At 28.2% G+C, this 14,398-nt stretch overlaps 1 protein-coding gene across 3 annotated transcripts in view; it reads left to right on the top strand.

Annotated features, from left to right (window-relative positions):
* LOC145191215 (intermembrane lipid transfer protein VPS13D-like) overlaps positions 1–14,398 on the top strand; it is a 37,512-nt gene that overhangs the window by 20,087 nt on the left and 3,027 nt on the right. For 2 of the 3 annotated variants that reach the window (XM_090067720.1, XM_090067718.1), the window contains exons 37-54: positions 628–1,052; positions 1,164–1,311; positions 1,484–1,653; positions 1,743–1,824; positions 2,230–2,347; positions 2,905–2,972; positions 3,090–3,233; positions 4,182–4,381; positions 6,458–6,544; positions 8,543–8,892; positions 9,083–9,452; positions 9,587–10,569; positions 10,650–11,262; positions 11,454–11,592; positions 12,270–12,427; positions 12,639–12,912; positions 13,212–13,495; positions 13,752–13,958. In XM_090067720.1, the coding sequence (XP_089923846.1) occupies positions 628–1,052; positions 1,164–1,311; positions 1,484–1,653; positions 1,743–1,824; positions 2,230–2,347; positions 2,905–2,972; positions 3,090–3,233; positions 4,182–4,381; positions 6,458–6,544; positions 8,543–8,892; positions 9,083–9,452; positions 9,587–10,569; positions 10,650–11,262; positions 11,454–11,592; positions 12,270–12,427; positions 12,639–12,912; positions 13,212–13,495; positions 13,752–13,958 (4,820 nt within the window). The remainder of the gene's footprint in view (positions 1–627; positions 1,053–1,163; positions 1,312–1,483; positions 1,654–1,742; positions 1,825–2,229; positions 2,348–2,904; positions 2,973–3,089; positions 3,234–4,181; positions 4,382–6,457; positions 6,545–8,542; positions 8,893–9,082; positions 9,453–9,586; positions 10,570–10,649; positions 11,263–11,453; positions 11,593–12,269; positions 12,428–12,638; positions 12,913–13,211; positions 13,496–13,751; positions 13,959–14,398) is intronic. The other variant, XM_090067719.1, reaches the window with a different exon arrangement.

Here is a 14,398-nt window from a genome sequence, read left to right as displayed (position 1 = left end):
AGATTAAGGTGGATACTTTTTAAGAGAGATTCGTAACAGTTGTAGAACAACGAGACCTCTTTGTTACATTTACTAAATGTAGCAAATTTACCATTTTTCCTTTTCATGACCTCAAAGTATATTCTGAGTGTGTTATAATAAATAGTTTAAACTATTCAGAGTAAACATGTGCATAATTGTATTGAAAATGTTCTTTAAAAAAATGATTTATAAAAACACAACAAAAAAATAATTTGCCTGTAATTACCGCACAAATCTGTTTGTAAGACAATTAAAAAATTATTAAAATGTTTCAGAAATTAGTTATTCAAAATCCAACCAATCAAAGTTAAACAAATCATTTTTAATTAAATAACTCACTAAAACTCCATTAAAATTATTTGAAGTTCCAAAGAAAATTTTTGAACTAAAAAAATCTTTACATTCTAGCTTTGAAAAAAACTTTTAAAATTGGTTTTGTTTTAATTTGAAATCACTGTCCCATGCTTAATCAAAATTAGTCATTTGCTCTCCTAAAAAAATTCTTTAAAACTCATAAAAAAAATTAAAATTTTAAAAGTTCATTGTAAAGTTTATTATATTCGAGAGATGATTTCAAATATATATTTTTTAATTATATGCATCAAGAAGCAAAGTCCAAAGAATTATCTTACAGAATGGATCAAGCAAAGTTACAGAAAGAGGAATTGGGTTTATCTCAGGGGGCAGTTATGAAGCCATCACCTAATAATCAGTCATCGGTTAAAAAATTGTTTGAGTTAAAAGTCAATATTACTGAGTCTGAGATAGTTGTAGTTGAGGATGTTTCTGATCCAGATACACGTACAGTAATTCTAAAAACAACTGCTGTTTTTGCTTATCGACCCAATCATCATAGCGAAAAGCCTATATCTTGCAGTTTACAAAGCATAGAAGTCTTTTCATGTCAGCTAAGCAAACCAGAGGATTCAGCTCTCTCCATTGTAGATCCTGTAGCGTTTCTTGTTGAATTGAAGTCTGTTAATTTGAAGAATGTGAACACTTCACAAAATATTACAATACCAGTACTAGAAGTAAGTGTTTTTCTTTCAGATGTGATAAAAAAATGTTTTTTAAAAGTTTGTTTTTTCAAGCTATTTTAATCCAAAATTATATATATATTTTTATTCAAGTTTGAATTTTAGATCCAGTTGCAAGCTCCAGTATACATAAGAGTTTCCTATTATGACATTCAAATGTTTTTACAAATTGCAAACAGTGCCAAAAGACAATTAGCCCTCGCTATGGAAAGTGGAGAAGAAGCACTGCATAAAAAAGATGAGTCCTTATTAGGTATGCACAAAATGTCAGAAGCGTTTTATAATTTGTATTTAGGAGTTTTACACTTTTAAAACTTATAAAAATAGATAAGAGTTTTAGTAAAATTTCAATAGATTAGTATTTTAATAGAATTGTGTTTAAAATACTTTTGTGCTATTATGAATATAATAATTTTTTATTCTAGATAATAAATCATTGCAACACCTTCAAGATATGGGATTTCAATGTGAAGATTGTATTGAAGCTATGATTTTTTCAAACTATGACATATCTAAAGCTGCATTGTGGTTAACAAGTAATGCACAAATTCCTATTATTGAAGAACCAAAAGAGCAGTCAATTTCTGGTTATGAGGTATTCACATCAACTATAACAGATAACAGATAGTAACAGTTTAATTTTTGTTTTGTAATTAAACCACATTTTCAAATTATTTACTACAGATAAAAGCAAGCCTTATCTCAATTATCTTGATTGATGACTGTGATAACAATGATGTACCATTACTTGATATATGCTTCAATGGTGAGTGAACCACAAGTGTTCTAATGTTTATTAGTAAAGAAATATTTTAAGTTTATTTGTAATGACTAAATTTTAAACAATTTCATTTGATCCTAGCTGAATGAGTTTGTAATGACACAAAATTATTGACATAAATCTAAATGTTTATCACAGCATTTACCAATGATGATACCAGCTGTTCATTTGCAGAATCTAATACTATTTATTTCAGTATCTTTTGTGCTTAAAATTCATGCATCAGCTCCATGAATTTTAAGCACAACTTGTAATTAAAATCTGCAAGTGTAATAAAGAGTATAAAATTTTTTATTTGCTAAAAAAAGAAAGATTTTTATTGATGATAATGAATTTAGAATATATCTAAGGAAACTATTCATAATAAATTTCTTTTTAATTTGTTCTTAGATGTGTTTTTGCACCATGATCTTCACCTTCAAAAGCAAGGTTCTATGAAATGTAATATTGATGCAAATTACTATAACACACGAGTGTCTGCATGGGAACCATTTATTGAAAGTTGGAAGTAATTAAAATAGTGTTAATGAAAATTTTGTTTTTTGTAGGTGATTTTATAGATGGTTAGTATGATTATTAGTTATGATTAAAAGCAATTATCTTTTAATTAAATTTAATTAGAAAAAATTTGCATTATCATTCTCTTTGTACCACTTTTGATATAAAGTTATAAAGTTAAATTTTTGTAGATTTTCCCAGTAAAACTCTGAAAGCTCACTCATAAGAAAATTTTAAAAAAATTGCTCAAAAAAGAATAATATAGCTCATACGCTTGCCCCCTTTATACAGGATTTCATCTCTCTTTAAGGCTCAGTATTACTATCTTTGAAGATCTGAGTTTAAATCACTTAACAGTTGGGTAATAAAAGGATATTTAGGAATATTTTCAATAATTTTAAGGAAAAAAAAAAAAATCACTTTTTCTTTTAAACTAATTGAACAATACAAACAATAAAACTTTGTTTGTTTGTTTGTTTGGTTTGACATGATTGTTGTATTCTTCATTTGGTTTAACATATAGTTCTATTTTTCATTTGGTTAAAATATATGATTAATTCCAAACAGGTTCAATATTCATTGGTCAAGCTGTTTAGAAGTAAACCATTCTGAAAAACTAGCTATAAAAATTGATGGTAAACTCTTTTTAAAAAATATGGAATATCTGTTAAAATGAATTAATTTTTTATTCAATTTTTTTTTTAAAGTAAACATTGTAAAAACAATAATAAAAGTTACATTCTCTTTTTTAGCTCCAGAACGTCTTGATATGAATTTGACATGTGCATTTATGGAGATAGTTAGAAAAACAAGTGATATATGGTCTACTTACTTTTTTAATAATGCAAATAAAAAGAGAGCTCCTTTCTTTCCATTTTTGCTTCGCAATGAAACAGGCATGCTTGACCACAATTTTTTTTTCGTTTTTTAATACACTTCATATTTGTTTTTTATTTATAATATGAATTGTCACTTGAGAATATAAATGTTTTTTTGTTTTTTTGAAAGATAAAATGAGTTAGACCTGCCAATATTATGAAAATGTGCTCTGTTGAACTGAGACAGTGTCTAAATTCAATTAAACATCCTGTGAGGCTGGAGAAAGTTCAATTCAGAATATACTGTTCATATGAAAAAAAATTTCAAGAAATCCTTATAAAGTTGCTTGAAGTCTTAAAATCCAAAAAAATTAGTAAGAATTTTAAATTGAAAATAATTCAGATTAATAATCTATGTCAAATTTTATACTAAAACTGATTTGGTTTTTTATCATTTTTTTTCTCTTAAGATCATGAGGAATAAAGAATTTAAGTATTTTTAACTTCTTTGGGTCATCATCCATAACTTAGGTGACCGCATCATCCATAACTTAGGATCTGATGACCGCAAACTACTAAATTGAAATTATCATGAAAGGTTAATGAAACCTGTTTAATCAAAAATTATTTTTCTTTATATCATTTTACTATTTTAGTATAAAATGCAGGCAAGAGGGAAAATAAAAGTATAAAATACATAAAAATTTATAAAACTAAATATTTTAAGTTGATTTTTTAAAATTTCATTAAAAAAAAATTTTCATTAAATAATTTGAGGTATTAGAAAAACTAAGACTTTAAATTTAAATTTCAAATGTTATTACAAATTTAAATTAGTGTTGTATAGCACACATTTATATTATCAGGTGATGATATAAGTGATAAGAAAGTTATGTTAAAAAGTTGTAAGAAAATAATTAATGTTCTTTGCACTTAGAAGCTATTTAAATAGTTAGTTATAAATAAAATCATCATTTTATATATTTTGTATATTAAATGTTATTATTTAATAACTCTATTTTGCAGGCTGTAAGCTATTTTTCTGTATTGCAAAACGTTCACCAGCAAAAGAAAAAAAGTTTCTACGAGGAGATCAATCTAATGAACTTATGGAGAATGCATTTGAAGTTGATAACAATAAAGAAGTTGCTTTTTCCTTTGAACAAAGAAGCAAATTGCGTCATCAAAATACACAAACATTAACTGTTCATCAAATCAAAGTTCAGGTAAAAAAGTTTGATAAAAGTTTTCGCTGAAAAATATTGTATGTAATGTAGCAACTCAGAAAATATTCTGTAATGTAACAACAAGTATCTGGGTTAAATTTTTTTTAATTATGAGCTATATTGCTTGTTTAAAAAAATCTCCTCTTTTAAAGATCATTTAGAGTCCCACAACATGTTTAAAGAGTTCAAAAATTAAATGAAAAATTGCACAGATTCACTTTTCCAGTAAAATATTATTATATGTGTAATACTCTTTATACTTGGGACACTTTGTTCTAGTCTTATAGAAAAACTTCCTGTATGTATAATTATGCTAGTATAATATCTTACCCATCGTAGAAAAGTTAACATGTTTGTATCAACTTTTTAACTATCACCACCAAATGTTAAAACTTTGATCATAAATGAAAAGGACCATTTTTTTCTTCCAATCAATGAAAACTGATTAAGCAACCAATTTTAACCAGTTTGACATACTGCTGATACAGATGTAACTATATTGTTGCAGCTGCAGCAGAATGACTAAAGTGTGCACAGCTCAACAACAAATCAATAACCACAGTATCATATGATCTACCTTCAGACAATAGTGACAATTTGCAGAGGGTAGTGATACGGATAGCAATATAAATGAAGATCCAATTGCTAAGCACAATGCTGCACTGTTTGGAGACATTAGAAAATTAGAAAATCACACTCAAACTCCAATGAAAATCTCTGAAAATCTGTATACTACTCTGGGTTGCTAAGCTGACAGCTACACTTGAGAACCATCTTCTGACTGATGAGCAACTAAAAGAAGGGGTTTGACCAAGAAGACTGGATCAATTATTGCTGATCATAATATGACACTACTGAATGGATATGTAGTGATAGTATCATGAATATAACATTGCTACAAGCCTAAATGCTGGCCACTTGTCAATCTCTACTTGTCACCAGGTGAAAAAGGTTTGCCAAATTGTCAGATTTGTCACATGTTTACCTGATTTGGTGGATTAATTGCAAGGAGTCTGTTAATGCTCCATGGAATGATCTTCAACTATTCATGATGCTCATTAGCTTCTAGAGTATGAGTTTATCATCAAGAATATTTCATAGTCAGATACTCGGCCTTTAGTCTGAATTTTTGATACATGGCAATAGAAATTGCCCAACTTACACTGATTAGCTCACTTCCACCATAGGTTGAATATCATGTTCTTGCTAGTACTCTGCTTAAAGTGCAGCCATCCAATCTGCTAAAGTCACCACAGAATCACTTTGGCTCAAGATGGTGCTAGCCACAGTTTCCATCACTGATTAATCTATCCACCCAACTATGTGACATTTTTGGCATCAACTCATGGTTTACTATATTCACTCAGATCAACAACAGTTTCCTTCATCTGTCAGTTACTGATTTAGACACCAATGATGAATATCAATTAACTGGGGAAAATGTCATAGTCATTAATGTTTTGAGTAATGCTGCTGAACATGATGTAAAACTGGCAACTGATTTTGCTGACAGCGCGCACTGACAAACACTTCCTAAATATTCTACAATTTGTTGAAAATAATCACAAAAACAATCTTAAGACTTAAGAGTCAAAAAGAATTTTTAGATTAATTAGAAATTAATTTGAGATTTTTTAACGCAAATGTTCTAAGTTGATCAGTTATAGTTGGAGTAATGTAACAACATGAGCTTTTGTTATAAATTTTCTTATTAGTTCATTATTTTTGCAATCTATTTATAATGATAAAATTGATTAGTCAAAGTTATCATTATAAACAGATTGTAAATCATGTTTATAATGATAGCTTTAACTAAATCCACAAAGTCCTCTAAAGATGGTCTCAAAAGGCAAAGTATTTTTGGTCTTTGTTGTGTAAAGCTCGTATTGTAGCACTTTAAAATTTGAAATTTGATACCTCTAAATATCATTAGATTTTAAAAATATTTGTCATTTTTTGTCTTTTTGTATATGCATAAAGTAAACCCAGACAACTTAAAATCATACAAAAGCACACACAGTTGTTAAAATTCAGTGTAAATTTAATTTAAGCATGCCATCAATTTTAATGGTTTAGATTGTGGGTATGAAGCCATTAGAACCAATTACGGTTGATAGAGTTGGAGCGTTTTACCGAAAAGATTTGACATATGAAAATAAACAAGTAACTTTTTTTCTTGTAGATTTTAAATTTGTTTTTTGAGGTTATAAAATTTTTGTAATTATTTATGTTCAAGGTATTACAATATACTACTTGTGATAATTTTTTCATGTAATTTTATTTACAGTGTTTATATATGCTATACATATTCATGCACAGATGTATACAGTAAGCGCCTTTAAAATCTGCACTAATTTTTGAAAATGCTAGGTTATAAAAACAAGCAAACAAGAAAATACTTTTGGCAAAATAATTTCTTTCATGTCATTTTTCCATGAATTTCAAATAAATTATTCAATGTGCAAACAATTGGCCTAGATCACAGCCTCAAATCTGGGTCTGAAGCTCTCATATATCTTCAGGTCATACTCCTTGGGCATGCTATTCTACTGCTTCCACAAACTTTCTGTCATAATCCGGCATGTTTTTTCTGAGTTATTCCTGGGTCTTTCTGGTTGTATGAGGTGGAGCTCCATCCTGCCGGTACACAATCTTAGCATCAAGGTTGAAGTTAGTAGTGATCCATGGACAGACATGGTCTTCCAAAATTTTAATGTATTCATCTGTATTGATTTTGAATCAAGAAAAATGGGAGACATCAGGCTATTGAAGGCCACAACTCCAACCATCACAGAAGCAGGAAGTTTTGTTCTGAAATTGAACCTAATGGATTCTGGAACATTTTCTAGCTTTAAGATGCTAATCTGGCACTCAGTTCTGCTATTTCATTTGAGAACAAAATTATTGGTTGACCATTCTTAAGGATGGACAAAAATTTCTTACTTCTCTCAATCTTTGTCTTACCACTTCCTGATTTTCTCTTTGTGACCAAACTTTTTAAATTGACTTAAAATATCATACGCAGCTCATTTAGCCATCTCAAGTCTTGCTATAATGTCCTTGGATGTAGCATGCAAGAGATAAAGGTCAATGACAATTTTATTTTTGGCAATCATAACAGCGAAATCAAATTTTTATTTTATTACTTTTAGGTACGTATTTTATTACTTTTAGGTATTACATTTAGGTACAAATCAAAGATTCCAAAACCATAAAACAATGGTTTCTATAAAAAAAAATTTTAAAAAGTGTGCCGAAGTTAGTATAGATTTTAAGGGCATATGATGTGTATGAATATATATACATATATGTATATAAGTTATATAGGTTTATATGTATATATTTATAGATGTATATATATGTATATTTGTAAAATTATATATATGTATATTTGTATAAAAATTATAGTCTTCTCCCCAAAAAATTATCTTTAGTTAAGTTAGGAGCGTATGCAAAATTTTTTCAAATCTAAATTTATTTTGTGGTGGACTATGCCCTCGAAAGTTAATAAACTAAGATGCAAAATCTTATCAAAAGTGAATAAAATGGGATATTTTAACAATCATTTCCTTTACAGTAAAAGTTTTAGTCTGCTTTTATAATATAAAAATGCTTAGTATTTAGATTCAAACTAAAAATTCAAATTCGCATGGTTTTAATAAATTTATTCATCACAAAAACTAAAAAATAAAATTGATAAATTGTTCTGTTGATAAATGTGAGCCATGATTTGGATTTACATTTTTTAAAATTGGATTTTGCTGGCCATTCTCCTACAGATCTACTAAAATAAAAAGTTAGTTGCAACTGGGATTTTGAGGTCAACAATCAAATACAATCCAGTAAAAAAACATTCTTTTTGTTCTATTGTTTTTGATTCTTATAACTGAAATGTGTAAATCTGATTTCCCATCTCAGCTTATTAACTTTGGAAGTCATGAGCCACCCCTTTAAAAATTCAGATTGAAAATATATTTTGCATATGTTCATAACTTACCCAAGAAAACATTTTGGGGAGTGAGGCTCAAAAATTTTGAAATATTTTTTTTCTAGGGACACCTTAATATATTGGTATTATAATATACATATATGTATATTATTATAATATATATTTCGTGTTATTTAATCAAAATCTTTAACTTTATTTTTTTTTTATTTTAGAACATTTTAAATGGTGTTTATGTTCTTTTTGATATCCAGTTGGTAAATTCGCAAAAAATAATTATAGTCAAATCAGCTCTTACTGTTCAAAATAAACTATTTGTACCTGTTGAGATTATGGCTGTAATAAATGATAGGCAATTTAACTTGACAACTTTAAGCCCAGGAGCTTTTTACCATGTTCCACTGCCAATGGTGACAGGAGATTTATTTTGTAGACCTGTTAAGACTTTGAACTGTGAGTATCAGTACTGTTATGAGAGTTTAAAATGGAGATCTGTTTTTACTGCTGAAGAAAAAGGTTTACTATATGAATGTGAAACAGTTAACAAACCCTTGCAAATCTTCAGGTATTATTTTGCAAATAACTTATCATTTGTTTAACTTGTGCCAAAGAGTTTATTATTTTGACAAAGTTCTCGTTTCATACTACATTAACATGTTATTACAATTAGATTCTAAACTGATTTTTAATTCATTTAACCTTTTTCCTTTTAATTCTCTCAAAAAAATGAATAAATAGTTAAGGTTGTTTGTTAGGTTTTGTGCGTTAATTTATTGTCACTGCTTGCCTGGCTCTTCTAATGATTATCATGAGCAGCCTCAACACCACATCACTCTAGTTTATCATATACTTTTACAAAATTGCCTGCCTTTTGACCTTTTTTATTTGCTTCGTGGTACAGCAAAAAAAGAACTAATTAAACCTGGAGAAACTGTTCCACTTCAGATTATTGACAGGAGTTCACTTGTTGAAATAGGATTCTCATTTGAAAACTTTTCAACAATAGATTTAGTTAAAATACCAATTGATGGTGTAAGCTTTCCTCAAAATGCTTATCTTTATGATCCAAACACGCGATTACTTATACTTAATGTTCTTGTCGGTTACAAATGTGATGCTGTAAAGGTATTATATTATTGTTTATATTATTTTATTGAATTTAAAATCTGAAAAAAATATTTTTATCTAATTAAATCTCAAATGTCATTTTATGTTGCAATCTGTTTTTACAGTAATTTTAAAATGTTGTCATTTATTAGATATCAGTCTTGGCCCCTTACTGGTTGATAAATAAAACTGGTATTCCACTTATATTCAAACAAGAAGAAGAACAGGATGAAGTTGCTGGTCAATTTGAAGAGCATGAAGAAGCACGCAGCTTAACCCCTCTTTTATTTTCTTTTTTTCAAAGAGATTATCCTAATAATTGCCAAATGAGAGTTGGTAAAAAATACCAACCAGATTTGTGTATGCAACCATTATGGTGTAAACCTTTTTCATTAAAAAAAGATGTAGACTACCGTACTTTGTATGTTCGTTGTGGTAGAGATAAGCCAGAAAAGACATTTGATATTGGTATTAATATAACATGGGGCGAAGGTGTGTTTGCAAAAACTCAAATTGTTTCCTTTGTGCCTCGTTTCCAAGTTGATAATCAAACTGAATGGGTTATTACAATGGCACAAAAGTATTTGACCATGAATGACAGTAATGAAATTCATCCTGATATGATTCAATGTTATCCAGGAGCTGTAAGCACTTTTCATTGGCCTCGTTCTGATCTTGATCAAATAGTTTGTTTACGTATTGAGGGTCAAGATTTTTGTGTTTGGTCTGGAGGTTTTGGAATGACAACAGAGACATCTTATCACTTAAACTTATTTTTTGCAAAAAAACAGTATAGTTATACAGTTCGTGCAGATATTTCTTTGCAGTCAGGAACTTATCGCTGTTTATTATCTAATGGAGCCAGATTTCCATCCCCCTACATTATTGTTAACAAAACAGATGTTACTTTATTGTATTGGCAAGCTCATCTCACTAACACTAGCTTGCAATCCTTCATTAAAGCACATGATTCAAAGGCGTATGTTTTGCATGATCCACTTATGCCACCTCTTTTAACACTTAGTGTTAATCAAGAAACTTCAGAAACATACAACCTGCGACAATCAGGGAGGAATTTTAACAAATTGTATTATCAAAATGCTATATTCATAGCTTTCTCTCATACATTTGAAGGGTAAGTAAAGTATTGCAAATAATTGTTTTAACTGATGTAATAAACGTTTTCAATATATTCCTTTTACTTATATTTTTTAGCTGTACTCTTCATAAATATGGAAGCAATGCTGAAAATTTAGTTTTAGATGTTGTTGATGGGAGATTTGTTATTCTTGCTGTGAAAGCTGACTACAGACGTTCACAACTGTGGCGTATGTCTGCCGAGGGAAAACTTTTCCATTTTGTTCCTTCGCCTCCAAAAGCTGGTCACAGAGCAAGCTTTACAACAAATGGCTTAGTATTAGATGTTGAAGAATTTTTTCAGGATGGTTTAAAGCTTCAACGACTTGTTCTTAATCCAAGTAATGAGCTAAGAAAAAATACACAAACATGGTTTTTTGAATCAAATATGCTGCTTTGTTGCTTACAGGGTCAAGCTGTTCAACCTTATGGTCGCCTTGCTGATAAATCTATTGCAATATTAGGTCCAAAACCAACTGGTGATATTGAAGAATTGTCAGCTAAATGTTGTGTAACAAGGCAGAAGTTACGGCCTGGCTCTGGAATTTTATCTGTTACTGTAATTACTTATGGTCCTACGCAAGTTATTGAAATCACTGATTCTGAACAAGAGGGTGAGAATGAATCATGGGAAGTTGTAGAGAACTCTCATTCCAACTTCCGTCGCCCGAACAGGGAACCATTGGCTGAAGTAATTTTTTTTATGTGTTAACATAAAGGCGTTGGAGCTTTTGATATTTTTAAGAACCTCTTGTCAGACATTTTTGAACTTTTTCCCAATAAAAGATTTTTCTATTCATAAAAAAAAAACTTTATCTTGTCACGTTTTGTAAGGTATTGAGAAAAACTTCCGTTATTTTGATCGTTTTTTTTTCGGTCTAGATTGTTATGTCCCTAGTTGGAGGTTTTGGAATATCAGTGATAAACTTTTTTCCTGAAGAACTTCTTTTCATATCACTTTCACAAATACAGTTTCTTTATGGTTTCTCATCATCAGCTCAATCACTGGAAGTTGAAATTGGTTAATTTTCTTTTCATGTTTTTTTTGTGAATGTTATTTTCTTATTTTTTTTTAGCTGCTTTTAACCATGCTCAATTGTTCATATAGTACAATATTATCATAAATTCAAAATATATGTTATTATTGTTATCATTATTATTATGATTATTATTATGATTATTATTATGATTATTATTATTATTATTATTATTGTTATCATTATTATTATGATTATTATTATGATTATTATTATTATTATTATTATTATTATTATTATTATTATTATTATTATTATTATTATTACTATTATTATTACTATTATTATTATTATTATTATTATTATTATTATTATTATTATTATTATTATTATTATTATTATTACTATTATTATTATTATTATTATTATTATTATTATTATTATTATTATTATTATTATTATTATTATTATTATTATTATTATTACTATTATTATTATTACTATTATTATTATTATTATTATTATTATTATTATTATTATTATTATTATTATTATTATTATTATTATTATTATTATTATTATTATTATTACTATTATTATTATTACTATTATTATTATTATTATTATTATTATTATTATTATTATTATTATTATTATTATTATTATTATTATTATTATTATTATTATTATTATTATTATTACTATTATTAATTCTATTTAGGAGTATTACAAATTGACAATCAGCTGTTTGGTAGTCAGATTCCAGTTGCTGTTTTTTCTTCTCCGTTAAAAACCAAGCTTAACTCAGCTAAAGATAGTGATTTAAAAATATTTCTTAGAGTAGAAACGGTCGCCGAATATGAATTAACTATTGTCAAGGTAACATTTTAAATACCTAATGTGTGTTAATTTCTTTTCTTTTTTCTTTTTTTTTTTTTTTTTTAATATAAAAATTTTTTTTTTCGTGTTATAATTTAAACTATTGTTCTTTATAGCAATTTAATTTTCATAAAATTTTTTTCAGTTCTATAAAATTACCTTTAACAAATTTAGTTTTCTAATTTTTTGAATTTATTTTGTCTCAATTAAGAATCTCGATGTTGATATAAGCAAGCTGGAGTTCCACTTCGATGACAGATTAATACTGAAATTGATTCAAGCTTTCCAATCCCTTTCCGTTGCTAAGAATAAGAACAATACTTCAAAAGTAATTTTAGAAAACTACCGTGTCGAAAAACCGGTGACCGATGCAGCACAGAAAATCTTCTTTGAAAATATTTTAATTAGTCAAGGAGACCTTTCAATGAGCTTGTTTGTAACCGGAAAAATTGACGATGATTTGCTTAAACTAAAAAAAAATATAGGTTTATCTTTTTATTTTTCAAACAAAGATTTTGATCTTTTTTTTTCTTTTGATGTTCTCTTCTTTTACCTCGATGTAGTTTTTTTTTTTTTTTTTTTTTATCTCGATATCACCTTTTAGATATTTTTTTTTTACCTCGATATCACCTTTTAGATATTTTTTTTTTACCTCGATATCACCTTTTAGATATTTTTTTTTTTACCTCGATATCACCTTTTAGATATTGTTGTATCCCTTTTTATTTGTCTTAATGTGACCTTTTAATGAGTTGATGTATCCTTAATAACTTTTTTTTTTTAGCTATACCTTTTGTCAGCTTCGAAGATGCAGTGATTACATTTGATAAATTTGAACGAGTTAATGTGTTTGAAACTAAATCCAATCTTCTACAGCTTGTAGGAACATTTTACAAGGGCACTTTGTTAAATCAAGCGGCAGTATTGTTAGGTTCACTTGATATTCTGGGAAATCCGTTGGGTTTAATTCAAGATTTTTCGTCGGGTATGGAGGGCTTGCTCAAACAAGGAAACATCGGTGGATTGTTCGTAAATGTTGCTCACGGGTTCTCAGATAGCGCTGCTAAAGTAATTTTCAAAAACACATTTCTTTTAATTTTACAGCTCATTCATTTCAATTTTACTGCTCATACATTTCAATTTTACTGCTCATACATTTCAATTTTACAGCTCATTCATTTCAATTTTACAGCTCATTCATTTCAATTTTACTGCTCATTCATTTCAATTTTACAGCTCATTCATTTCAATTTTACTGCTCATTCATTTCAATTTTACTGCTCATACACATTAAAAAAAAAAATCTTTTTTTTATTACCACTAGATGACTGGAGTAATTGCTGATGGTTTATGGTCAGCATCAATGGATGATAAATTTCAAGAATCGCGTGACTCTTTACGAGTGGCACGTTCAAGTAGCAGTTCAACACATTTTTCTGCTGGCTTAAAAGGCTTAGGAATGGGTGTTATTGGTGGATTAACAAGTATGGTAACCCAGCCCATTGAGGGTGCTTCAAAAAAAGGTGTATCGGTAGGTTTATTACGTGGTAACGCTTTCCATTATCAACTCAAGATTTTAAGAAAAAAGATTCGCATACGTTTAATTTATTTGAAATAAATTTTAATTTCCTATCTAATGAAAAAAAAGACAATTTTAATGAATGATGCATAAGTTATCATAGAAGTTTTAATTGAATTTTTGCATAAGTTACTAGACATGCATAATTGCATAAGTTATCAGACAAATGGCGTAAGTTGCATTATTATCGACAATTGGTTGTCAATTAAAAAAAAAAAATATTCATTACAGAAAAAGAGGAAAAGACTCCCTAATACACTATTAAACAACAACTAAAAGCAAAGAAAAAAGCAGAAAACTCGTCAACCAGCTCTATAATACGAAATTAGGTCATTAATGATCAAAAATACATTTGTTTTGTCGGTGATAACCGGATGCCCGGAAATTCTGGA

This window comes from Hydra viridissima, unplaced genomic scaffold, assembly GCF_058129835.1.
Source record: "Hydra viridissima isolate aposymbiotic clone 2 unplaced genomic scaffold, HvirCarnegie_v1 scaffold_11, whole genome shotgun sequence".
Lineage (NCBI taxonomy): Eukaryota > Metazoa > Cnidaria > Hydrozoa > Anthoathecata > Hydridae > Hydra > Hydra viridissima.
Note: the sequence above shows the minus strand (reverse complement) of the source record. Positions and strands in the feature narration are given on the sequence as shown.